Here is a 27,378-nt window from a genome sequence, read left to right as displayed (position 1 = left end):
ACATGGTGACTCACAACCATCTATAATGAGATCTGGCGTCTTCTTCTGTCGTGCTGGTGTACATGCAGGCAGAGCACTGTATACATAATAAATAAATAAATCTTAGAGAAAAGATGAATTCTCTCAACATTCTCTAGTTTGATTTAGTCACAGGAGTCCTTGGTCTTTGGTGTTCATCTTGAGGTGGTTTACTTTGGAGTTCTGGCTACTGCATCTGCATATGTGCCCTGGATTGGAGTGATTTGACTTTAGCTATTGGGATTGCTTGTTAGTGCTTGAGTCTTACTGATTCGTACAGAGTTCTGTGAGAGCATGAGGCTTTATTGTTTTAGGCTAGACACCTAGGCAGGGGCACGCAGGCTCACAGGGTTAGCACTTCCTTCCCAGCCGGCCCAGGTCCACAGCTCAGCTGCCTGGCACGTGAGTGGTGTCCACTGTCTGGCTCTCAGTGCCCCGCCCCCACCCTGCAGTGGCTTCTCAGGGTGAGGGCAGGAGGACACCCAGGCACTGTCCCCAAGGCTGCTGCCTCCTGCAGGAGCTGCTCAGCCAGCAGCTGTCCTCTGCTGGGCTCAAATCAAATCAACTTTTCTATCAAATTTTAACACTATGGGTTAAGCAAGTGAGTTTCTGTTGGAGACTGGGCCTGATACCTGACACCTGGCCTCAAGGCCTTTAACTATTTTTCAAGACATTCAGACTGGAATCCAGTCAGGTAGGCTCTCTATTGCAGCCTGGGGAGGAAAGGGTTAATTTCAGCTTACAACTCCATCACTGAGGGAAGTCACTGACTGAGCCTGGAAGCAGGAACAGAGGCTGTGGGAGAGTGCTGCTTCTTGGCTGCCTTACCTGACCTGTTCCAACTGCTTTCTCATAGCACCCAGGCCCACTTGCCCAGGGCTCACACTGCCCACACTGAGCCGGGCCCCTCCCATATCAAGTCATTAACCAAGATAGTCTGCTTTTTCTAAGACTTCCCTACAGGCCACTCCCAGGAGGCATTTTTTAAGTTAAGAATCCCTCTTCCAAGCCGTGTCTAGGTTTAAGAAGTTGACACAAAGCTCAGCACAATATCTCCCCTCACAAACACGTGCACACCTGTGGTTTTTATTACTCTTTCAACAACAGGAAGGAAATGGAAGCAGCCTAAATGTCCACCAACAGATGGGCATGTACAGTGCATACACACACTAGAACTTTATTCAACTGCAAAAAAAAAATTGAAATTTGCAAGAAAACAGAACAGGAATTTATTTTCTTAAGCGAGGTAACTGAGACTCAGAAAGCGAGTACGGCAAATTCTTGCTCACGTGTGAATCCTAGTTTCTAACTATCACATCTGTGCATTGACACGGGGAGTGAGTGTGCAGAGCCCAGGAAAGAAGCAAGGTGCCTTGACATGGGGAAGAGGAGTCTCATGAAGGAATGACAGAGTGGAGACTGGGGCCAGGAGGGGGAGGGGGAGGAGGGAGGGGGAGGAGGGAGAGGAGGGGGAGGAGGGAGAGGCAAGAGGGGGAGGAGGGAGGGAAGGAGGGGCAGGGGGGCAGGAGAGGAGGAGGGGATGAGGGAGGGGCAGGAGGGGGAGGAGGGAGGGGCAGAAGGGGCAAGAGAGGCAGGAAAGGAGGAGGGGCAGGAGAGGCAGGAGAGGAAGAAGGGCAGGAGGGAGGGACAGGAGGGGAGGAGGGGCAGGAGGGGAGGAAGGGGCAGGAGGGGAAGAGGGAGGGGCAGAAGGGGCAGGAGGGGGAGGAGGGGAAGGATCAACTAAAACCAAGTATATATGAAAAGGCCATGAGGGAATATGAGGGAATGTGTTAACTTAAAAATTAAATAGTCGGGCATGGTGGTGCACGCCTTTAATCCCAGCACTTGGGGGGCAGAGGCAGGCTGATCACTGTGTGTTCAGGCCAGTCTGGTCTACAGAGAAAGTTCTAGGATGGCCAGGGATACACAGAGAAACCCCGTCTCAAGAAACCAAAAAATTAATAATAATAATAATAATAATAATAATAATAATAATAATGTCTTGAGAGCTGCCTTAGCAGTTATAATAAGTGGCTGTTCTTGCAGAAGACAGGGGTCCAATTCCCAGCACCCACATCACAGCTCACAAGTGTGTAACTTTCAGGAGATCTAATGCGCTCTTCTGGTCTCTGCCAGCACTGCACACACATGGTGCACCATACATATGCAAATACACACACACACACACACACACACACACACACACACACACACACATCTTTAGATAAAGAAAAAAGAAAACAAAGAACTACATAAACCCCAGGCCCCTTTGGCTTAGCCAAGCCCCAGGCTGCACAGCCGTCAGCCACCCTGACTCCAGGGGCAGACACATCCAGTTCCTGTGCCTCATCTGGGTCTCTTGCCCATGCTAGCGGAAGCAGAGAAGACACACTAACCAAGACAAGACGTACAGATATACTTACTGTGCAGTATGGTACGCGGTTTACTATTTGTGATGAGCATAACAAAACCAAAAACAAAACATGTGAAAATAGCTCACTCAGGAACTGCACTACGCCCAAGGCTGTGCCTGATAATCAGAAACAGGTAGCATCGATTCCTCAAGACAACCAGACACAAAACTGCGTGAGGGAAGATCCTCACACCCTCCACTAGACAGTCCGTAAGCAAGAGTGACGCACCACTCCTCACGTCTCCACGACTGCCTTACACACGGGAGAGATGCCACCGTGATCTGCCCTGCGGCTGGGGAGTCTGACCCCGGACCTGACCTTCGGCTAAGATAACGCGCGCCGGCGAGCATCCCTGGGGAGACGGGCTGAGGTCCGTAGTTAGGGACGTGGGGTGTGATGTGCAATGGCCCCTCAGCATAACCATGCACCCCTACTCTGTCACTTGAGACACTGTTTGGTATGAAAACTCTCGTAGTCATTAATGAAATAAAGGAATTTGCATTTGCCTCTGCCAGATCACCCGGGGGCAGAAAGGTATGTGGCCAATCACTGCCCCTGAAACCGCTGAGCCTTGCTCAGATGGGGTAAAAAGACACGTCCAATGCTCACAGCAGAGCCTGTGGAGGAGAGACTCCCTCCATCCTTGCCAAGATTCCTTAAGAGGAAACTGGATCTCCCTGCAGTTTCACTTTCAATTCTTGGTAAAGCTTGGTTTCTGTTTCCAGTCTGGTTGGCAGCTGGAGCTGAGAGACAGGCCAGCAGAGAGGGAGGGCCGGAGTGCTGCCTGGAGAAGTCACCCAGCCTTTCTCCTCACTGGGGGAGCAGAGGCAGCTCTCTGCATACCCACTGTTTATCAGCAGAAGGCAAGAAGACAGCAGCAAGGTTGAGCTGATGCACTGAGGATTAGCTCCAAGGGACAGGCTGACCCTGGGGACATGGATCCAATCCCCGACCTGTATGGGACCCCTGGAGACCGGCTGCACCACTTCCTGGAGCACAGCCTTCAGCCCCAGAGGGACTGGAAAGAGGAAGGGCAGGACGCCTGGGAGAGAATCGAGAGGTTCTTTCGGGAACAGTGCTTCCGTGATGAGCTGCTCCTGGACCAAGAAGTCAAAGTGCTTAAGGTGGTGAAGGTAAGCACATAGGGTTCTGGGTTCAAATCCCACCTCTGCCCTGTAGGGCTTGTGACCTTGGAAGGTAGTGGGCCATTTCTCCCCTCTGGGCCTCAGTGTCGGACGTATTATAAGTGACAAATGGGTCAGAGCATAGGAAATGAATCTGTGTGTAAGTCTAGCCTTGCAGAGCTGAAAGACAGGGGCGGTAATGATAGTTTTGGATTCTGATCTCTGAATGGACCACACTTGCCAGTTTCCACAAAATGTGTGCCTTTGCTTCTTGCTTAAGAAATACTACTCTGCCAGGCGCGGTGGTGCACCCCCTTTCATCCCAGCACTCAGGGAGGCAGAGGCAGGTGAATTTCTGAGTCCAAGGCCAGCCTGGTCTACAGAATGAGTTCCGGGACAGCCAAGGCTACACAGAGAAACCCTGTCTGGAAGAAAAAAAAAAAAAAACAAACCTAAAACTAAAACAAGACAAAAACCCCAAATACTAATTTAGCTCTGAAGTTATAAAGGGGGCCTGTTGTTCTCCTAAGTCAGTGTAACTACCAAGCAAGGCCACAGGGGTCCCGCGGCTGCCATCTAAGTAATTCATTCGACCTTCTATTTATAGACCTTCATTTCTCCCAGAAAAGTGCAAACTTACAACACCTGGCCCGCAGTCAAGATGGCTTGGATAAGAAACATGGATGTTGTTCATTTTGCTAAACTGAAAGACGTCTTGCGTTAATTTGAGTAAATCAGGCTTTATCCAGGCACCGAGTCATGGCGGCTGAGGTTAAGACGGGAGAGAAAGAGCGTTTGACTCTGAAGACTCTAGGACAGACCGCTGAAACCAAAGCTCGGGCAGAGTTCTTAGCAAAACAGGTTTCGAGACAGGAACTGAAGCTCCTATGGCTGCTTCAAGAGATAACAGCTTCGTCCCTCTTGTCTTCTGCCTCCTCCAAAGCCCCGACTTGCCTGTGAGCTCCTAGGTCTAGTAACCATATCCGCTTCCTCACTTCCAGGACCTGAAAGAAACAACAACAAAAAAGGAAGTCCAGAGCTGGGCGTGGTGGCCCCCCCCCCACCTGTAACCCCAGCACTGGGGAGGTTGAGGCAGGAGGATTACCAGTTTAAGACTGTCAAGCCTGAGCCACATAACAAGTTCCAGGACCGTCTTGGCTGCATAGTGAGGCACTGTCTAGGGGGACAAGGGAGGGGTTGAGATGTTGGCATACAGATGGTCCCACAAACCTGGCTTTTAGGGGCCTAGCAACCTCTGACATCACTTGCCGCCACCAGGGGCGCCCTTCTCTCTCTCTCTCTCTCTCTCTCTCTCTCTCTCTCTCTCTCTCTCTCTCTCCCCACTTCCCCTTCTCCCATAATAGACCCCCCTTTACATCAAACACGCTGCAGGGTGGCATACTCGTCGTTATTATAATAATGAGATTCATGCACTCTGACCTTGCTTCATGTTTTAATTGGTAAACAAAGCATTGTGTCTCATTATAGTGCTTCTCAAACAGTAATTTGTTTTGGGCTGGGGATGTAGTTCTGAGGTTGATGTGCTCTTTGCCTCGTATGGTGGCTCACAACCATCGGGAGTCTAGTTCCAGAGGGCAGACGCTCTCTCTTCTGGCCTCTGAGGACACCAGGCACACATGCGGTGCACAGACATACACGCAGGCAGGACCCCCGTGCAAATAAGAGGTTGTTGTTGTTGTTGTTTTTAAGTTTGAGATTTCAGCTGGGCGTGGTGGCGCACGCCTTTAATCCCAGCACTCGGGAGGCAGAGGCAGGAGGATCGCTGTGAGTTTGAGGCCCGCTTGGTCTACAAAGCGAGTCCAGGACAGCCAAGGCTACACAGAGAGACCCTGTCTCGAAAAAAAAAAAGTTTGAGATTTCAGGGCATTTGGACTTCTCAGTGTGGGACTATGGATGCTCCATCTATGATGCCCAAGGCGAAGGTCCTCATGATGGGAACCAGTGGCGGCTTTTGTTGATGTTGTTTTTTGTTTTTTCGAAACAAGGTTTCTCTGTGTAGCCTTGCCTGTCCTGGACTCACTTTGTAGACCAGGCTGTTACAGTATTTTGTATCTGTTCAGCCTACAAAGCAAACAACTGACACCGAGAAACTAAAATGTACTTTAAAGCTGCCAGCACTTTGCCGGGCAGAGTCTGAACTGATTCTAATCTATTCATAAACTTAACAACTACTGTAAACCTTATAACATACATATATTCCAAACACTTGCCACAATGACCCCTGGGCCGGTCCGCGTCCAGTTCCTACTGTCCTCCTCCAACCATCCCAAAACCTCTCTTTTTCTCTCCAACCGCCAAACTTTTTTCCTCCCCTCCAGGAAGTCCTGCCTTCCACTTCCTGTCCTTCTGCCCAGCTGATAGGCTAAACAGCGCTTTATTGATGGTTGATACATTCACTTAGCATTCCTCCACACCAGGCTGGCCTCGAACTCACAGCGACCCGCCTGCTTCCGCCTCCCAAGTGCTGGGATTAAAGGTGTGCGCCACCACCGCCCAGTTTAACTCTCAACCTCAGAGCACCAAATCTCAGGAGAGGTAAAGTTAGCCCTGTCACCTTCTGCAGGGAGGCTCCTCAGGAAAGGGGACTACGCTGAACCACAGATCGGACCAGGACATGGTTCTGTTCCTAAACTGCTTCTCCAGTTTCAAACATCAGGCGAAAAACCGAGAATCCATCATCAACTTCATTAAGGAGAAGCTGGTTCACTGTAGGAGAAGCCTGGCCTACAAAATCACTGTGGTTACACACAGAGAGGGAAACAGGACCCCTCGCTCCCTGACCTTACGGGTCCAGTCCAAGAAGAGTGATGACATCATTCTGATGGATATTCTCCCGGCTTATGATGCTTTGGGTAAGGCCAGTGGTAGTTCCTCTTCAGGGAGATAATTCCAGGGTCTGCTCCTCATGAGAGGGTTTAGAGGGAATCCTATAGAAATGGGGCTGGAGACCCCTCCCACAGGCCTGCGTGGGTCCCCTCGCCCCAGTGTTGGGTGGGCAAAGGGGATTTGTCGTAAACAATGAATTCCTACCCGTCCTCTGGAAAAACACCAGGTCAAGCCAACATCCCAAGGTCTTTGAAGTCGGATGGAACTGGATTAGAATCATCTTTTAAAACAAGGCAGTGGTGGCGCACGCCTTTTAATCCCATCACTTGGGAGGCAGATATAAGCAGATTTCTAAGTTGGAGACCAGCCCGGTCTGCAGAGTGAGTCCCGGGACAGCCAGGGCTACAGAGAGAGCTGTGTCTCAAATAAAATAAAAATAACAGACAAACAAATAAAATAGAACAAGGCACTCATAGCTTCCCATTTTACGATTTGTACTACCTTGAGCCAGCAACTTAGTGCCTCCTAACTGAGCCTACTAGCTTATTACATGTGATAATGCTACGTAGAGTCAGAGGAACTGGTAATATTTGCCCAATTTCCCATGGTTGCCTTTCTGTTTACCTCCTTTATGGAGCTGACCTGAGGATTTCATGACCCCAGTGCCATCTAAGCCTCTGTTGATTTAGTTTCGGGGAGGGGGGGGGTAAAGGAAGGAGTGAGGGTGGGAAGACTGTCACCCGAGTCCTCAGGAAGCTGAGGCAGGCAGATCACGTGCCTAATGGCAGCCTGGGATACCCAGAGAGACCCTGTCAAGAAAGAAAAGAAAGGCGGAAGGGAGGGGGGCGAGGGGGTGAAGGGCGAAGGGAGGGAGATTTTCCCCTTTCCCATCTCACACAGTACAGTTTCCTGACCAGATAAGTTTCCCCTCCCAGGGCCCCTTTCCCGAGACTCGAAGCCAGCACCAGAGATCTACGAAGCTCTAATAAGGAGTAACGGCTGCCCCGGGGAATTCTCTCCAAGCTTTGCAGCACTGCAGAGGCATTTTGTGAAAAGCCGCCCGGTTAAACTGAAGAACCTCCTGCGGCTGGTGAAGTTCTGGCACCTGCAGGTGAGGGCTGGGAGAAGAGGGAGGGAGGGAGGGAGGGAGGGAGAGAGGGAGGGAGGGAGGGAGGGAGGGAGGGGGCGGGCACAGCCCGGCAAGGTTGTTTTCAACCCAGGCTGTAGGTGCATGGTCTCCTTGGCAAGGTTGCACAAGGCTCTGGGGTCAGTCCTCAGCACCACCGGGAGACATGGAGCGGGGATGAGAAAAGCGAATGAGAGGCAGGCTATACCGCGCATGAGCTGGGAGCTAGTCATGACCTGCAGTGCACAGGACAGTATCAGAGCCGGACATTATCCTTGGTGACAGTGTTTGTGTCTGGCTTAAAGCCTCCTGCTTCCAATGGCATCTTCCACAAAGGCAATTAAGTGCCTACTGATGACAATGATAAAACGAGCATTGTGAAGTTCTAATTAGGTCCACGATCTAGGCTATGCAGGCCACATCTCACACACACACACACACACACACACACACACACACACACACACACACACCACATCTCACACACACACACACACACACACACACACACACACACACACACACACCCCGTTCAGTCTCTCCAGCTGCTTCCTATTAGGTGTGTCACCACCCTCACTTTGGAGATGAGAAAACTGAGGCTGAAAGATTAAACTGGAGCTGAGGTTTCCCTTTTTCTTTGTTTGTTTGTTTTTGTTTGTTTGTTCTTCAAGACAGGATTTCTCTGTGTACCCTTGGCTGTCCTGAACCTGCTTTGTAGACCAGGCTGGCCTTGAACTCACAGCGATCCGCCTGCCTCTGCCTCCCGGGTGCTGGGATTAAAGGCGTGCGCCACCACTGCCCCGCTTAGACCTGAGGTTGGAACGAGCGTGCCCAGCTCAACAGTTTGTGCTCACAGGAGAGCTTCTTCACAATAGTGTTTCTGGTTATCTGAACATCGCGAAGGGATCATCAGAAAAGCAAAGCAATGCTGAAAAACGCCCAAGGAAGAAGGGAACGTTCATGTGCAGTCCGGGGATAACGCGGCAACACCTCAGGGGCTTCTCTTTCACGTTTCGTTTCTGTCCGTGTCCGCACAGCTCCTAACTCTGCTGTTGGGCAACTGGCATCTTGCCATGCCGCTGCATTTTGGTCCACCCTTTAAGCAAACACATCTGCTGCTGACCTTTGGAGTCCGATGTGAGCGCACTGTCTGCTTACGCCACTTGCACACTTCGCCTTTGCCCCATCAGCTGTAGGAGCTCATTAGCCGCAGGTGTTTACCCTCCTCCCCATCTGTGCTGCAAACATCTTCATCCATTTCATCCATCTGCTGGCTCTGACTAGGCCACCTTTAAGAGCACAGTGCACTTGGAGGGATGGCTCAGCAGTCTAGAGCACCTAGTGCTGATGCACCAGACCCAAGTTCAGTTCCCAGGACCCACCTGGGACAGCCCACAACCACGGTCACTCCAGCTCCAAGGAATCTAACTCCCTCTTCTGGCCTCTGCAAGCACTGCACTCACATGCACATACCCACTCAGAGACACACATATATGCATAAGAGGAGGCCGGGCGTGGTGGCGCACATGCCTTTAATCCCAGCACTTGGGAGGCAGAGGCAGGTGGATCTCTGTGAGTTTGAGGCCAGCCTGGTCTACAAAGCAAGTCCAGGACAGCCAAGGCTACACAGAGGCCCTATCATGAAAAAAGAAAAAAAGAAAAAAAAAGGAACATAGTGATTTCTTTTTTGCATGCAAAATATGTGTATAAGTGTGTGTGCTTGTGTATGTTTGTATGTATGTATGTATGTGTCCGTGTGTATTAGTCTCAGGTTGATTTTCTTCCTCAACCTCCTCTGTATATACTAGAACAAGGTGTTTCAGTTGACCCTAGACTTGTCTACATGACTGTCTAACTAGCTGGCTTGCTCCAGGGAGCCCCAGCCTCTGCCTCACAAGTACTGGGATTATAGGCGTGTGTGACACCCACCCAGCATTTATGTGACTTCTGGGGATGTTTTACCCACTGAGCCACCTCAAATTTCTGCAGATGAATATTCGTGGTCTTCTCTAATAGATCTCAGTTACTTATCTGGACTGACTCTCTCTCTCTCTCCCCCTCCCCCTCTCCCCATAGCAAAAATAATGCAGTTATTTAAATACTACAATGGACCCACCATTTTATGCTGTTGAAAATTTCAAACAGCATCAAAAATGTATTTTTTAAAAAGGTAAAAAATTTTGTGCGTGTATGCATGTGTACATATCAGTGTGGGGATAAGCTACATCCATGCTCATAAGGGCAACTCCAAGTGGACTTACTATGTTTGCATGTGTGTGTATGTGTGAGAGAGGGAGAGATTTCTAACCACCTAATTTTTCTTATAGTATGTTTAATATGTGCTTAATTCCATTTTTAACTTCTTGTATATGGCATGACTTTGGCAACACCTTTACTTCCTTCCAAATGACTAACACATTGGACACCACATTTTGAATTATGCACTCTTTTCCTACGGAACTGAAACACTTTGTTAAAAGCATGACGTCACAAATCTAACAGGAGCTAATTCTGAGCTGTCTGCTCTGTTGCACTTGATTGGTTTCCCTTTTAAGACCTGAGAGATTGAACCCAGGGCCTTATTCAGGCTGGATAAGCACTTGGCCACCCAGCCACAGCCCTAGCCCTTGGCTCTCATTTATTCTTATACCAAAACTGGTGCTTCCAGGGAGAAGATCATGACTGACACCCAAGGTTGGCCTGTGATCTCCACATGTAACACAAGCACACATACACACACACACACACAAATACACCACACAGACAAACACATACACAAACACAGACACAGATACACACACAGACACAAACACACCACACACACACCAAACATACACACAGATACACACACACAGACAAACACAACACACACACAGACCCACACACAGACACACAGACACCACACAGACACACATACACAGACATACACACAGAGACACACAAACACAGACACACACACATACACACACACACACACAGACAAACACACACAAGACAAAATCACAGGGAGCCCAGCATGCTGTACACACCTATGTTCCCGACACCTGTGGGCCACCTCCATCACTCCTGTCTACAAGGCTGGGGAAACATTGAGAAAGAGGAGGTAGAAGGAGTCCAAGAGCCAGCGATCAGGGAAGGTGGCTATGGAGCAGCGTCTCACGGGCACAATGGCCTCACTGCTCATCACCTACAGTGATGAGCTTGGCCTGTCTGCCTGAGACCTGCGACCTGCACAGCATCCAACATCAGTGGGGGAGAGCTGAGAGCTACTGGCCCGAGAGAGGGATTTTCCCCAGGGTGTGGCTCCTGACAGGGCACCACACTCATGAACTTGAGGAAAGTTCCAACTGGACTCCACGGGATACAAGGAAAAGAAAAAAGAGGAGGAGGAAGAGGAGTGGGGTGAGGAGATGGGTGGGGTGGGGATGGATAATATCAAAACACGTTGTATACAGGTATAGAGTTCCAAAGACACCACACTGCCTTCTCCGTTCTAACTGGAAACCATGGGTCGACATGCAAATGGCCCACAGAAAACCCCAGGCCCTAAGTCATCTAGGCTCACCAATTCATGCTGTGCCACAAAAAGCAACAGGAGAACCCAAAGTTCCTAGAGCATCAATCATACCATATTCTTTTCTCTCTCCCTCCCTCCTTCCCTTCTTCCCTCCCTCCCTCTCTCCCTCCCTCTCTCCCTCCCTCCTTCCCTTTGTCTTTCTCTCCCTCTCTCTCTCTCCCTTCCTCCCTGTCTTTCTCTCTCTCTCCCTCCCTCCCTCTGTCTTTCCCTCTCTCCCTCTCTCCCTCCCTCCCTCCTTCCCTCTGTCTTTCCCTTTCTCCCTCCCTCTCTCCCTCTCTCCCTCCCTCCCTCCCTCCTTCCCTCCTCTCCCACTCTTCCTTCATTCCCTGCTTTCTCCAGTACCTGAGACGTAAATATGGAAGGGCGCAATTGCCTTCAAAGTACTCCCTAGAGCTACTGACCATCTATGCCTGGGAAGAAGGGACAAAGAGCAGTGAAAACTTCAATATGGATGAAGGGTTTGTAGCCGTGATGGAGCTCCTCAGGGACTACCAAGACATCTGCATATTCTGGACCAAGTACTATGATTTCAAAAATGAGGTCGTCAGAAACTTTCTCAAACAACAGCTGAAGGGAGACAGGTGGGTGAAGGAGACGGTGGGTGAAGGAGACACAGGTGGGTGAAGGAGTCACAGGTGGGTGAAGGAGACACAGGTGGGTGAAGGAGACACAGGTGGGTGAAGGAGACACAGGTGGGTGAAGGAGACGGTGGGTGAAGGAGCCTCTAGAGTGCTGAGATTAAAGGCGTGCCCCACCACCACCTGGCTAGCAAGCAGAAGTAAAAAATAAAAATAAAAGGTAGCAAGTGTCGGGTGGAGAGTAGCAGCTGGCAGCAGATTATCATCACAGCCAACAGAGAGGACAGGACTAGCGTGAGTCAGAGAGCAGGAAAGGCAGCAGCTTCAAAGCCCAGGCACGTACAACACCCTGCAGATGTCACTTAGGGACCTTGAGGCAGTCAGCTGGAGTTCCCAATCGATCTTTCTGTGGATGAACTCCTCATGCCTGACCCATGGCTGTACTTCCAGCTTTCTGTTCCCTCCGTACCATGGGATAAACAACAGTTGCCTCTTCACAACAAAAAAGGGTTCCCCTTCCAGCTGGTCTCAAGGCCACAATGACTTTTTTTTAAAGGGTAAAAGGTTTTTGTTTTTTGTTTTTGTTTTTTTGTTTTTTTGTTTGTTTATTTGTTTTGCTTTTCCATCTTCTCCTTACAGCACAGGGAAAGGGAAATGGGACAGGTGACCATGACAACCGACTCAGCCTGATCCGAGACAAAGAGTCTTAGGAGAACACTTTGAGATTGAGCCACATGTTTGGGTCTGAAACAGTGGAGGCTGTTGGGGGATGACCCCTCCCCCAGGGCCAGCTTTTTAGTGACCTTAAGCATCACATGACAATTTGCCATGAGCTTTACGATTCCACAGACACAAATGCCAGAGGCCAGACTCCTGCCCGTAACAGGAGTCTGCTTCCATTTTCTCCCCCAGGCCCATCATCCTAGACCCAAGTGACCCCACCAACAACCTAGGAAGTAGAAACGGATGGGACCTGGTGGCGGAAGAAGCTACGTATTGCCTGCGTCAGCCCTGTTGCTTTACTGAAGACCCCAGCGGGGGCTGGAATGTTCCGGTATGGCGCCCTAGCTCACAGACCTCACACTAACACTCATTGAGACCATCTGTAGCTCAGCCCACAGCACCCATGAGCACACCCAACAACATATTTAGGTATCGCAGCCGAATTTCCATCTAGAAAGGTCTAGGCCTCAGTCCCTTCTTCACCTGTAAGGCAGACGGGCAGGCAAACTGCCCTGCTCAGGAGTCAGTTCAGGGACAGTCAAGGAATTTACTCACTTTCTCTCAGACTCTTTGCATCTCCTTTAGAGTAATAGTCCCCATTCACTGGGTCTTCAAAGTATGGCTTCTTGCTATTGAAATACTAAATGTAATACGTCCTTGTTTTGTTTTGTTTTTTTAATTAAGTGAGACTCCTACAACCCACTAAAGACAATAAGCCAGCCATGCTGCCTTCCTGCGCACAGCCTCCCAGGGGTCTTGGACCTGGGCGCCGAGTTAGAATCCAGTGTCCAAACGCAAGGACTGGAGTTAGGGACTCCCTGAGGAAGCTATTTCCCCAACCTGCCAAACCCACATGGATCCTGCCCCCTTTCACCTGCCCTTCGTCTTCCGCAGGAAAATTCGGAATCTGTCCTCAGAGTTGGCCCCCACAGCAAGGCAGACAGAGATAGAACCTGACAGGGGCCTGCCATCTGGCTATCAAGTCCCATGGCTGAGAATGTCCCCCAAGGGGACTCTTGGGAAGCAAGGAAAAACACAACAAAAACAACCTACCTAAGTCCCTAAGTCAGGGGTTCTATTTCTGAGAAGAGACGCCATGACCATGGCAACTGTTACAGAGGAAGCCATTTAATTGTGACTGGCTTACAGTTCAGAGGTTTAGCGGGAAGCATGGCAGCGTGCAGGCAGACACGGTGCTGGAGGAGCTGAGAGTTCTACCTCGGGGTCCACAGACAGCAGAGAGAGAACTCACTTGAGTTTCTGAGACCTCAAAGCCCACCCCTACTGCGACACATTTCTTCTGGCAAGGCCAACAAGGTCATACTTCCTAATAGCACCATTCCCTATGGGCCTATAGGAGCCATTTTTATTCAAACCACCAGTCTCTCCTTCCACCCCAACCCCCACATTTCTCAGAAATTCCATCTCCCAGGCATCCATTAGCCGACCTCTTGCCTCCCTTTGGTAAACAGAGCTCACACTCAGAAGAATGTGCCAAGTCTCCCTGTATTTTCACTTTAACTTAAGCTGTTTTTCAGTGGGTTATTCCTTTAACATACAGGCCACTCCCTGGTCACACAAACAGACCCGTACAGCACCACCATATAACATGGGCTCTGTATCAGGGCGCTCCTGAGCGTCACGTGGAGCGATGTTAATTATTACAGCTCAAAGGATGGATGCTAGGGCTGTGCTAAGCAGACACGAGACTAAAGCCTATTCCTGTTACTTACCTGTTGCTGTGATACAGCAGCATGACCAGGGCAACTGATAGAAGGAAGGGTTCATTTGCGCTCCCAGTCCCAACGGGGGATAAGAGTCTTTCATCCTGGCAGCGAAGAGCGGCAGAAGGTGGGCATGGTGGGTGGAGCTCACATCTTTAACGGCAACAGGGAGCCAAGCCTCCTGTAAGGCCACGCCTTCTAAGCAGTTCCACCAACCGGGGGCCCAAGACAATGAGGGACATCCCATTCAACCTACTAGGAAACCACTCCAGAGCCAAGCCATCTTTTCAGCAAATATGTCTGAATTCAATGAAGTATTTTAATGATTAGAACCAGAACCCTGTGGCAGAAATTTAGCATACCCCCAGGCTTTTGCCGTGACAGTGAGTGCCCTTGAACAACCATTCTAAAGCCGGGTACAAACTTTTAACTTCCGTCGCTGCAATCCCCAGGCTTCCGTGAACACGACACTGTTGTGTGTGCCCGTGACAGTGAGGATTCTGAATTACCCCACACGGGAAGAGTGTTGCTTATAAACCAGTTGCTGCTGTAGTTCGGGTGAGCCGAGGAGCACAGTGTGACTTGGTGGTAACTCCAAAACCAGAGCGGCCAAGCCGCTTACCTGCTGGTCTCATGTAATTACTCATAGCATCTCTCAGTTTGTCTCGGTAGATTGTAAATGACATCAGGAGTTAGAAGAGGGAAGCTCTGTAGACAACCGTTCTCACGACACAGATGCCGGGTCTCTCTCTTCCCTCTCTTGCAGCGAGCAAGGGACATTCAAGTGACAGTGAAACAGACAGGAAAAAAAACGCAGAGGCTCTGGACAAACCCCTACAGCCCCATCTGGAAGATGAAAGCAGAGATCAAGAGGACAAATGACCTCTGCGGGGACTTGCGCATCTCTTTCCAGGAGCCAGGAGGAGAAAGGCAGCTGCTTAGCAGCCGGAAGACCCTAGCGGATTACGGAATATTCTCTAAGGTGACCATCCGGGCGCTGGAGACCTTCTCTCCTGAGATCCAGGTCTTTGTGGAGTATCCCGGTGGCCAGAGCAAGCCGTATGCCATCGACCCTGATGCTACCATCGAGGACCTGAAAGAGAAAATCGAAGATGATGGGGGCCCTCGTATAGAGGACCAGGTCCTGATGCTGGAGGGCGAGGAGCTGGAAGAGGATTGCAGTCTTGCAGATCTGCAGATCGAAGACTGCGACACCATCCAGCTCGCCTTAGGGTAACCGACTTGTAGTCTGGCTGTCTGTGGTGTCAACCACCACTGGCTTTTACTTCCCCGCCTCGTCGCCATCCCCTGACTCTGTGTGCTTTCTGTAGCCTAAATATTAACATAGCCTCCTGCTCAAAACCCTCCTGTATCTTCCCATACATACAGAATGAAGTTCTAAATTTCTTTTCCTTTCTTTTTTTTTTTTTTCACTTTTTTCTTTTTGTTTTTTCGAGACAGGGTTTCTCTGTGTAGCCTTGGCTGTCCTGGACTGGTTGTAGACCAGGCTGGCCTCGAACTCACAATGATCTGCCTGCCTCTGCCTCCTGAGTGCTGGGATTAAAGGCATGTGCCTTTATTTCTTTTCTTAATATTTGAAGTCTTTTTTTCTATAATCAAGTTGAGCCCTACTTACTCCCCTCCCCCACTCAAAACACACCAGAGACCCCGAATGCTCAGCACTCGCACCGAATGCCGAGTGCCAACTCCATTAACTATCCTTCTCCCCACGCCACCACCCTTGCCCCACCAGCCCATGTTTTCATCTGTCCCTGACTCCCCAACAACTATGGACCTGAGATTGAGAGGGTCGCCATCACTCCAGAACCTCTTTGAGCTGAGCCGGACACTCCAGTGAGGCTCTGCAGTCAGCGTCCGCCCAAGCCTCCCACGCCGTTCCCATGCAATGTTCGCATTGGAAGACGGACTACTGTATGACCGGGGCAGCCGGCGGCGCCATCTTGTGCTTGTAGCCTCTCCCTTCATCTACGTTAGGCTTCCGTGAAAGTATGCTGGATCTTAAATCATGTTGTTTTGCTAGATCTGTCTCCCTTGTCTAATGAGACTTGATTTTTTTTTTTAATGCCGTATGCCTTGGGCCTTGTGGTCTAGAATGGTACCAATCCAGTGCAAATATTTAACATGTGCTTGCTGAATAAATGAATGAATCAAAGAACGGCTCTGAAGCCTTCTATATTGTCTTTATCAGATCTGAGGCCATTTTATATTTTCTGTTTGTTTGTTTGTTTGTTTGTTTATTTTTCCAGAGCTGTGGGCCGAACCCAGGGCCTTGCGCTTGCTAAGCAAATGCTCTACCACTGAGCTAAATCCCCAGCCCCCTGAGGCCGTTTTAGAGTCCACATAGTTTCAGGTGCCCCAAGCCCACGTGTCAATCTCTGAAGATGCACCCAGATCACCTATACAAACCCCATGATGGTGGGTAGACATGGTCTGTCTAACCTACTCGGCCAAAGGTGATGAGGGTAGACTCCACCCATTGGCTAGCCGTAGCCAATCACATACCTCAATCTTGGAACGTGGGTCTCGGCACAGTAAACTTCTGGTACAGTCAGGATTGAAAGATGCTAAACAGCCAGGAATAGATCCACCCTAAGCCCATATTTGAATACAGAAAGAGAGCTGTTAGCCCACAGAATAGAGCCACGCACAGCAGGACACACAAGCCAAAGCCTACCTCGTGCCCAGGGAGAAAGGCTCAGAAGTTGTTTGTCCCTCTTTCCTCCCAGATTTTCCATGACTTTTCATCATCCTGACATCGCTGAATAAATTGAAGTGGACGTCTTTCCTGCCCTGCGGCCTTCTGTTTCAGCGGCTCAGTTCTCTCACCCGCCCCTCAACACATGCAGACTCCCACACACTCACGTGGGCTTTATACCAAAAGTCTCCACAGACAACGTCATTTGACTATCGTCACAGCTTACTTGGCGTTGGATGGGCTAATAGAAATAACAGCCTTTCTATGTTTTATAGACAGGAAAAAAAGCCTAGAGTATAGGGTTTTACCCGGGCGGTGGTGGCGCATGCCTTTAGTCCCAGCACTCGGGAGGCAGAGGCAGGTGGATCACCGTGAGTTCGAGGCCAGCCTGGTCTACAAGGCGAGTCCAGGACAGCCAGGGCTACACAGAGAGACCCTGTCTTGGAAAACCAAAAAGCAAACAAGCAAGCAAATAAACAAAAAGAATTTGGGAAATTATGTAATGTTGGGGGATGGTCTGATGTACTTTGATGCTAATTACTGCTTACTCTGTGGCTTACATTTTGCTCAATAAAAAGCCATCCCACCTGGGCAGGGCAGAGGAGATAGGTGGGGCTAAGGGAGAGAGGAATTCTGGGAAGAAGAAGGACGGCCAAGAAGAGAAGAGAAAGGACACCTGAAGGGAGGAGAGGAAGGCCGCATGGGTTAGCTGAGGAGAAGCACATGGCCCGTGGCGTGGATGGAGAATCCAGCCCAGATGAAGAACATGAGCAAGTATTTGGGATTATGGAAGCTTGATAGAGGTCATTAGAAGCAGATGGCCTGGGATTGAGACGGGGATCCCATGCCTGCCCCACCACGTGAGGTAGTTTAGAGGATTGATATCTGCCCTGCCCCAGGTTAACCAAGGCTATCTTAAAATATAACAAGTGTCTGTGTCTTCATTGATTGCTAGCCAGGCCTACAGATAATACAGGTAACACAGATAATTTTAAACACATTAACATATAGAGGAAGAGGGACCAGGACAGGCCCTTGGGGGATGTCCCAAGGCTCCTGGGACTCCTGGAAGGGTACTCTATCCACCTGTCTGGCCTTCCCACAGTGGCATGTGCCAGGAGCCTGGCCGCAACACCCTGATACTAATCTCAAGCCCAGTGATCTTAGCTGATTAACTTGGGAAGATCGCCTGACTGAGACAGACTCAGTCCACTGCCAGGGCCAAGGCAGCCAGACTAGGAATTCTACAGACTGGGGACTATTCGCGAGCCTTTCCTTTTGTTTGCGATGTTGAAGCCTCCCTTGCTTCCACAAGCCTTTGGCCCTGGGTATGAGAAAGAAGGTTAGCGGGGAGAGAGGCCGCAGACCCCTTGACTGCTCCTGGCTATTTAGAGTTGATTTGGTTCTTTGGGGGAAATACCAGTCTCTGTCAACAGCAAACAAGCAATCAGCCTCCTTTGGGCCGCTGCATTGAATCGCCACACTGGTCTCTCCAAACTGCTGCAAGCCACTGGGACTACAGGTGTGCGCCACCACGCCCGGCACTTTCTGCTTCTCTCAATCTGCCCTTCTAGCTTTCCTTCCTAGTAACAGAACTTTAAGGTAGACACATTGTAAGAGGCTAAAAAACGACATTTCCTGGTCGTCCTCGCAGCTGAGTGTGACCGTGACCGCATGATTAAGTTCTAGAAGTGTGGTTGGTTTGCATTTTATGCATTGGTTTTCATGTTTACCTTTAATGTTATACTTGTCAGTTGGGCCCAGAATTCCTGGAAGATGAATCTCTCCTGTTTTTGTTGTTGTTGTTGTTGTTGTTGTTTTTGGGCGGGAAGGGTGAGTGTGTTACTTGTGTGCATGATGTGTGAGGGTATGCTGGTGTGTTTGTGAGCCTGTTTGTGTGGGTGGGTGCAGACACCGGAATGCCATCACATTTGTGGAGAGGTCAGAGGGCAAGCTTGCAGTGCCAGTACTCACCTTTCCAGTTTGTTTTGGAGACAAGATTCTTCACCAATGCACAAGCTGGGCTGGCTGGGCTGTGGGCTTGTGGAGAGTGTCCTGAGCTGACTGGGCTGTGGGCTTGTGGAGAGCGTCCTGTCTCGTATCTTCTGGGGTTACAGAGCTTGTGCACTCTGCTCATCTTTCACGTGGCTCTAGAGATGGGCACTTAACAGCCACCGAGCCATCCTCAGGAGGCCTGCCTCCTGTTACACGTTGTGAGGGGGCATGGAGAAGTGTTTACTATTAGACTCTAACAAAAATTTGTGTGAAAGTCTCTGGCATCAGGGTGAACCTTGGACGATGCTGCTTTCCCAGAAATCCCAGGAGTGACATCCACAGGCCCAGGGCCCTCACTGCTCGTTCCCTGACTATGAGATAATAATGGTGATCTTCAGGGATGGAGCGGAGGGTGCTCAGGACGCACGGACTTGTGGAAGCCTGTGGAAATCAGCTAAGGAATCAGCTGGTGGCATTAGGGGAACCCAGAAGGAACCCAGTGCCTTTGATCCGGATTAAAGAAGGAAACGCTGAAACTTCAAGGAGGAAGGACCTTGAGCAATAAGCCTTCCATTTCCTCTACAGCCCACGCTTACTTCCTTTCCTCTCCAGCTGGGGCCCCACACCCTCGACGATGCCTTCAGCTTCTTGGTCATCGGTCTCACTGTCCACTTGTTCCTTTAAGAATCTGTATCAGTCAGAATTCCCTAAAGGAACAGAACAGAGAATAGACTGGATGCATATTACAAGGGGACTTATTAGATTGCCTCATGAGGTGTGGCCCAAGCCGTCCAGCAATGGCTGCCTCACGCTGGAGAGGCTAAGAATCCAGGAGTTCGACCCACAAGAACGAATGCCTCAGCAGTCCCAGTCTGTCAACAAAGGCCTGGAAGACTCTTGTATGGTGGCTGGCCATCCGCCTATGTCAGAATCCCAGCAAAGAAGCTGGTTCTAATATTGTTGGAAAATGCCACGTCAGCGGGATGGCGGGACTTCCAGTCTAGAGGAAGGGCAAGCAGGCAAAATGCAGGTTCCTGCTTCCTTGTCCCTCTACCTGGGCTGCCACCCAGAAGAAGCCACTTACATTTTGGTTGGGTCTTCCCTATTCAAACCACCCTGATGCGAACAAGAGTAATAAGCCGGCATGTGTGCCCAGTGCCTGGCCTGTCAGTTGGTTCTAGATCCAGATTGACACCCAACTTGTCCATCTTAGGGTCCTTCAGGTTGCTAAGCGACAGAAGCCTAAATGAACGTAGTTTGAAATGAACATAGTTTGAGCAAGACCAGGTGGTGGCTCACATCTGTAAGCCCAGAACTCAGGTGTCTGAGGCAGGAGAATTACCATGAGCTTCAGAACAGCCCAGGCTACCTAATGAGTTCAAGGCCAGCCTAGGCTACAGAGTAAGACTGTCCTAAAAGGAGGGGAGGGTGGTGGCCCACGCTTTTAATCCCAGTACTTAAGAGGCAGAGGCAAACAGATCTCTGAGTTTGAGGGCAACCTGTTTTACAAAGTGAGTTCCAGGACAGCCAGGGCTACATAGAGAAACTGTCTCAAAAAACAGAGAGAGAGAGAGAGAGAGAGAGAGAGAGAGAGAGACTGTCTCTCTAGAAATCAGCTTTTCAGACATGCACAGAAATAACATTCAGGACTAAGGCGATGGCTCAATGAGTGAAGTTCTTGCTAAGAAGGCGCAACAGCGAGAGTGTTGAGCCCCACGGTGCATGTCAAAGCTGGACATGGGGGGACAAATGTCCGCTCTCCCTGGGCTTCTGGGAGGACCTAGGAGGTCCAGGCCAGTTAGCTCGACATACACAGAAGTGCACACAACAGAGAACAATTCCTGTGGGGTATCCAAGAGAGAACACTCCTCAGACAAGGTCTAAGCCAACGGGCAGTCCTTATTAGCTGGCCAGTGACCACACTGGGCATTTGGGACCCCAGTCCGGCCCTGAGCGTTATTCAGAGTGAGCTTTTAAGCACAAAAAATTGTATGCTGGGTTGACATACTTCAGTTAGCAGGAACGGTTAGCCGGAAGCAGAGCCACAGAAGCGGGGGGAGGGGGGAACAAGGTTAGTAAATCTAGAGACCTACCCAGAGCTATGGACTTGGATGGATTAAGTCTTTGCTTTCATTTTGTCAGGCGGTGCTGTCTGCACGCTGAGTTTTATGGCCCGAATGGAACTTCCATCATGGAGTCAGTGGTGCTAAAGGCTTGTTAGAAAATGTTGCATGCTGGGAGTGGTGGCACGTGCCTGTAATCCCAAAATTTGGGAAGCAGAGGCGGGCCAATCTCTGTGATTTCGAGGCCACAGAGGCTACAAAGCAAGTCCAGGGCAGCCAAGGTAACACAGAGAAACCCTGTCTCGAAGACTTAAAAAAAAAAGATCTGGGTGTCCTACAGCTCAGATGAGCTGACTCCTAAAATCGACAGCCGTGTGGGTGCCGTAGCCCAAAAGATGCCAGAGTGTCTTCCAGTTAGTTATGCTGTGTGCTGAGTCATGCTGAGTCACTTTTATTTCCTCCTGACTGAACTTACTGAAAGGGCTGCTCTGATCCAGTGTCCCTGAAGCCGGAGAGAGAGATTCAGAACAGCCGCCATCACAGGTCTGGTAATTAGCCCCATAGCAGCTGTGAAAAGTAGGGATGGGGTCAGCACCAATGTGAAGGTGAGGAAGGACTGGCAGGGCTGGGCCACGCGAGCCCTGATCACACTTGCTTACACTTCCCTCATGAGCCTAAGCTCACCCTACGTGTTTCTGACTCTTCCATGGGAGGAGTCCTGCAAAGGCCTTTGCTTTCCTGGAGCCCATAATTTTTGAAATGGGGGCATAGGCAACTCTCCACCAGATGCCCGTTACCATGGCCCATTGACAACAACAACAACAAAAAAGGATGTTTTCACTGTATCTTTCTCATTATCTGGCAAGATGAGCTCAGCCTACATCACGATTGCTAATGGTCCAGCGAGATACGCGGCCACGCCCTGGTACGAGGGACAGGGAGAAGATGCCTCCTCTTCTAGAAAGATCCATAAAGCCGGCACTGCAGATGAGTGTTCAGACTGTGGTGGGAAGAATTTGAGAGCACGTTTATTAAGCCACGTTGTTGTTGCTGCTGCTGCTGTTGTTATTATTGTTAATACAACACTATATATGGATTGATTTAGAAAGAAAGGGGGTTCATTTGGTCCCTGGTGCTGGAGATCTGTAACTCTGGACCGGATGGGCAGAGTTAGGTGTGTCCCAGGAACTTGATGGCCAATCTAGTGTAAACAACAAAGCTTCCTGTTTATCGAGAGACCGTGTCCCAAGGCCGTGAGGCAGAGAGACATAGAGGAAGGCATCTTTTTCTGACCTCCATCTGTATACACGCGGATGTTCACACCAACAGGCTCAAGTGTACGCACCACACACACATCCCCCCCACCCCCACCCCGCAACACACGCTGTTGGGTGTCAACTTAACCACATCTGGAATCAACTAAGACCCAAGGGGCTGGGCACACCTGTGAGGGACTTTTCTTAATTGGATCATCCAGGTGGAAAGACTCGCCCTAAGCCTGGGCCACACCTGCTGGAGGCTGGATGTCTAAAAAGATATGCAAGGAGGAAGCTTTTGCTTTTCACCTGCTTGCCCTCGGTCTGTCTGGCAAGTTCATCTGTCCTGCTGCCAAGGCGTTCCCTCACTAGTATTAGAACCTACTTCTTTGGGGGTTCCAACAAAGACTGAAAACCAACTGAGACACCCAGACCTGTGAGTTGAACAACCATCGTATTCCTGGCTCTTCTGTTGGACTAGGAGGATCACTGATGAGCCACTCTGATGAATCCCATAAATATTCATTCTATCAGATCTGCTCCTCTGGAGATCCCTGACCAACACACACACACACACACACACAGTGACACAATATAAGGACACACAAACAGCTGTCAAGGTAATGTATCTTGGATTTGTAGTCTCTACCTTCTGACCTCCCACCTCTAGCTTTTGAGAGCATTCAAGAAGAAACCATCCTTACCCAAGTCTCCAAGCCAAGACAATCTCCCTGGGTCTGCCTCCTGCCGCAAACCTAGTCATCCTCCTCCAATGCCTGCTGCTCCTCCTTCCCCACAGAAGCTCGCCTAAGTTGTGTTTTGACACACCAGAAAGCCAGTGCGTTAACGACTCCATGTCCCCCTTCAGAACATTCAAGTGACATTCAGAGTATTGGTGGTGAAATGATTTGGTGTTGCGTGGCCCTAAGATGCTTCGTGAACAGAAAGAATATGTGAGCAGATCCTGTGTGAATAAATCTTGCCACTATAAGCATACGGTGGTCGTTGAAGTCTTAGTCTGTGTTGGCTTCTGTCTGTAAAACCGCAACTGCTCTTTACCATGTCATAATACAGCATGACTTAAGAACTAGATGGTGAGGAAAAACCAGATGAGGAAATGGGGCAGCGATAACTAAGCTCTAAGGGGTGTCTGGGAAAGCTATATAGAAGCCTGCTATTCCATTAGCTCCACACACAGTCAATAAAATATTTTAACTGGAGTTAGCCTTCGTAGGGAACAGTGCCCTGCCCAGAAGCTGTATGTGGCCAAATAAAAAAAATCCCAGCGCAAGATCGGGATACTTCAGATGTTAGTCAAGGGTACCCTGGAGACTCCCAAAACAAAACAGGCTGTCACCTTTGCTCTTGGTCTCCACCAGAACTCACTAAAACCTTATCGCTTGCTAAGTGCGATGGCATTCTCCTTTAATCTCAGCACTGGCCCATAGAGTGAATCCCAGACCTAGCTATGTAGTGACGTCACAGGACTTGGGGAAGTCAAATTGGTAGCCTCTCGAAGCTCCCTCTGGCGGTCAGGTGTCGTAGTATGGGAACATGCCGTGCAGGTTGCTGAGGGTAAAAAGTCATCAACAGTCTTATCCGACTGTGTACCCTTCAAGATACAGTAACAACTGCCTAGAAAGATATGCTCATGATACAATAGTGTCATGGATGTTATAGGGGTCTGCTTCTGGTTGCATTTGAGGGCTGTCTCATGGGAGGCAACACTTGCCCAGTACTGTAAACCTAGCCCAGAGCCCAGAGCTGGGGAGCTCATAGGTTTCAGTGACAAACCTAGTACTGTGATTTTGCTAAATGAACTCTAAGTTCACATCTCAAAAATACCGGGCCTAGAGAGATGGAAAATATTAAATATATATATGTATATTTAATATATTTATACAGATTATATATATATATATATATCCATACCTGATAGATCAGATTATCTCTCGGACTTCATCAGAGAACCTTTGTTGTGAGTTGGTTGTTGCACAAGCCCCAGGAGGCTAAAGGACAGAGAACGGGTGTGTGTGGCATGGCATGCTCAGGCACAACAGGGCATACATCACACCCCACCCTGCCAAGGCTCGGGAACCATCCAAGAAGAGGAGACAGAGAGGTGCTAAGGCAGAAAGATTGGTTTTGTTCACTGTTTCGGAGCTATCAACCCGTCACAGCAAAGTGAACATGAGACGGGTTCACATCAGCCGTTCATCATCGCAATCCCTTTGTGGGGTCAAATGACCCTTTTACAGGGATCACAATATCACATGTCCTGCATATCAGACACTTACACTGTGATGCGTAACAGTAGCAAAATTACAGTTATGAAGTCACAACGAAAATAATTTTATGACTGGGGGAGGCCAGTCACCACAACATGAGGAGCTGTATTAAAGGGTGGCAGCCTTAGGAAAGTTGAGAACCATTGATTTACATCATTGCAGCCAGGAAACAGTTGAATAGTGACAGGAAGAGGTCAGGGCAAGAGAATTCCCTTCTTCTTCCTACCCTACCCCACCTTCCGCAGGCTCGCCGACTCCCAGCAGTCAATTCAAACTTTGGACCCATTAGCGGATAAAGCTATTGATTAGGACAGGGCCTTCGTGGTCTCGGTCCCTCACAGACTGGCCCAGAGATGGGCTTTAGCAATCTCCTAGGTGATTTGTAATCCAATCAGGTCACAATCACAATTCACCGTCACATCGCCCTAATCTGACCTAATCTGAGAGATGCTCCTATCTCTCCCGTCAAACTGTAACCACTGTGATCACCAGCGATTTCTTGGGTCCTCTCAGACCTGTCTTTGTTTTGGTTTTTCGAGACAGGGTTTCTCTGTGTAGCCGTGGCTGTCCTGGAACTCACTCTGTAGACCAGGCTGGCCTCGAACTTAGACCTATGTTTCTTAACTTATCATAAGCATGCAATGTGGAAGATTTTTAAACTCCTAATTTTGGCCCCACCTCTTTGGTCACTCCGTCTAGTAAAGCACGCATTTCTTTCCCTCTTCCTGTCACTCACATTTTAGCATGATTTATCCTTCCTCAAGGTACTAGTGACCATCTGAGTGACAAGGAAGTCCAAATGTGATCTTTGCCTCTTCATTTATGGACACCTCCACGTTTTCCAAGATTCCTCCCAAGGAACAAGCCTAAGATGGACCCAATCATCCATGCTTTCTCCTGCCCTTCACTTCCTACCCCCTGTCCCTACTTCCTCCTAAAGAGACTTAGGACCTGCCCCCTTTCCTTACCTCCTCTGTGCCCAATCCTTATCCAAGCCATTGCCCCTACTCCATCCCCCACCCCCACCCCAAGCCCCCACGCCTACCCTCACCTTTTCATTGATTTTTCAGAAAGGGTTTCTCTGTGTAGCCTTGGCTGTCCTGGACTCACTCTGTAGACCAGGCTGGCCTCGAACTCGCAGAGATCTGTCTGCCTCCCAAGTGCTGGGATTAAAGGAGTGCACCACCACTGTCACCTTACCTCTGTGTCCTACTTGGCCCACCCCACAGTGACAGGCCCATTAACCCCCTCCATCTACCCTTGCATTCCTGCCATCTGTCCTCAGTACAGAATGTGGCAGAGAAACCGTCCTAGATCTCACTGTCTGCCATGTTCCTGGTTCGTCACTGCCATTAGGGACAAAGATAGAACAGACTCACCTGGCATGTGACCCAGTAGGCCACTTCCTCTTTTGCAAACAGTATTATCACTTGGCTTCCAAAACATTTTATTTTTCTCCACCCTCCTGCTCTTCTTTCTTCCTCTTTGCACCCCCAGACTCTGAATCTTGTAACTACTTCAGAGCTGTCTCCTCTCCTTCTTCTTCTCTATACAGTCCCACTGATCTTGCGGCTCTATCTCTACATTAGTGGCATTTTCATTTGTGTTCTTTTGGCTTTTAAGATATTTCATTTTCACATGGTGGTAGCCCATGCTTTTAATCTCAGCACTCAGATGCAGAGGCAGGTGGATCTCTGTGAGTTCAGGGCCAGCCTGGACTACAGAGTGACTTCCAGGACAGCCAGGGCTGTTACACAGAGAAACCCTGTCTCAAAACAAAACAAAACAAAAACATAAAAGCAAATAAAAGATTTTGTTAGCACTGTGTGTTTGAAGCATGTTTGAGTGCATACACACACACATCCAAGTCGTTTTGTTTTGTTTTTAGGTTTTTTTGTTTGTTTGAGACAGGGTCTCTCTGTGTATCCCTGGCTGTCCTGAAACTCACTCTGTAGACCAGGTTGGCCTCAAACTCGGAGATCCACGCGCCTCTGCCTCCCAAGTGCTAGGATTAAGGTGTGCACCACCACTGCCCAGTCACTTTCATGTTATTAATTAAACAAAAGCTGCCTTTTTTAAACATCAGTCAGAGCTAGACAGTGGTGATAGTGGTGGTGCACACCTTAGTCCCAGTACTTAGGGAGGTGGCTGTGAGTTAGAGTCCAGCCTGGTCCACAAACTGAGTCCAGGACAGCCAAGGCTACACAGAGAAACCCTGTCTTGAAACAAAACAACAAAACAAAAAGATGGATGAGAACTATGTAGAAAAATAACTCAGAGGAAGGGCAGCAGGTTACCGAGAAGAGACTTGATACCCTATGAGCATATACAGGGGGAGGTAATCCCCCTCAGGAACAGTCATAGGGGAGGGGAATAAGGGGAAAATGGGAGGGAGGGAAGAATGGGAGGATACAAGGGATGGGATAACCATTGAGATGTAACAAGAATAAATTAATAAAAAAAAGAGACAAAAAAATAATAAATAAATAAATAAAACAAAGGAAGGAGCCAATAGGTGATGCATTCGTGTGTGCACACATGCGTGCGTGATTGCGTGTGTGTATGTGTGTGTGTGTGTGTGTGTGTGTGTGTGTGTGTGTGTGTGTGGTACTTATATAATCAGGGAAGGCTTACTTGAAAAGGAGAACTTGAACAAAGAGCAGAAGGCAGTGTAGAGTGAGCCGCATGGACAGTGGAGGGAAAAAGAGTCTCTGTGGCAGAAAGAAAAGTAAAAGCCTGTGCAAAGGCCCTGTGGCAGTGACACACTTGAGGAGTCTGAGGGACATCAGGTGCCTGAACGGAATGATCTAGGTGGGGGGAGTTGAAAGGGGAAGGAACTGAGCAGTCGGGGGGGGGGGGGGGGGAGCAATGCTGCAGGCTCCTGAAGACGGTTGCCGTGAATGCGATTCAATTCTGAAAGTAACGAGGA

At 49.4% G+C, this 27,378-nt stretch overlaps 1 protein-coding gene and 1 long non-coding RNA gene across 3 annotated transcripts in view; one reads left to right on the top strand and one right to left on the bottom strand.

Annotated features, from left to right (window-relative positions):
- Positions 1 to 3,056: 3,056 nt before the first annotated feature.
- Positions 3,057 to 16,933, top strand: LOC311586217 (2'-5'-oligoadenylate synthase-like protein 2). 2 transcript variants are annotated; one of them, XM_084762200.1, is made up of 7 exons: positions 3,057 to 3,565; positions 6,141 to 6,429; positions 7,339 to 7,514; positions 11,446 to 11,687; positions 12,597 to 12,738; positions 14,898 to 15,364; positions 16,879 to 16,933. In XM_084762200.1, exons 1-7 carry the CDS (start codon positions 3,368 to 3,370, stop codon positions 16,916 to 16,918), a joined length of 1,554 nt encoding a protein of 517 aa, XP_084618326.1. In that variant the 5' UTR covers positions 3,057 to 3,367; the 3' UTR covers positions 16,919 to 16,933. The 2 variants fall into 2 exon arrangements, with proteins under 2 accessions (XP_084618326.1, XP_084618325.1); XM_084762199.1 differs by lacking the exon at positions 16,879 to 16,933 and adding an exon at positions 15,885 to 16,305 and having other exon boundaries at positions 3,058 to 3,565.
- Positions 8,188 to 27,378, bottom strand: part of LOC311586236 — a 71,793-nt gene continuing 52,602 nt past the window's right edge. Inside the window, exon 3 of the long non-coding RNA XR_014775482.1 lies at positions 8,188 to 8,279. This is a non-coding gene — a long non-coding RNA (uncharacterized lncRNA). The remainder of the gene's footprint in view (positions 8,280 to 27,378) is intronic.

This window comes from Acomys minous (genome assembly GCF_964271855.1).
Source record: "Acomys minous genome assembly, chromosome: 16".
Classification (NCBI taxonomy): domain Eukaryota; kingdom Metazoa; phylum Chordata; class Mammalia; order Rodentia; family Muridae; genus Acomys; species Acomys minous.
Note: the sequence above shows the minus strand (reverse complement) of the source record. Positions and strands in the feature narration are given on the sequence as shown.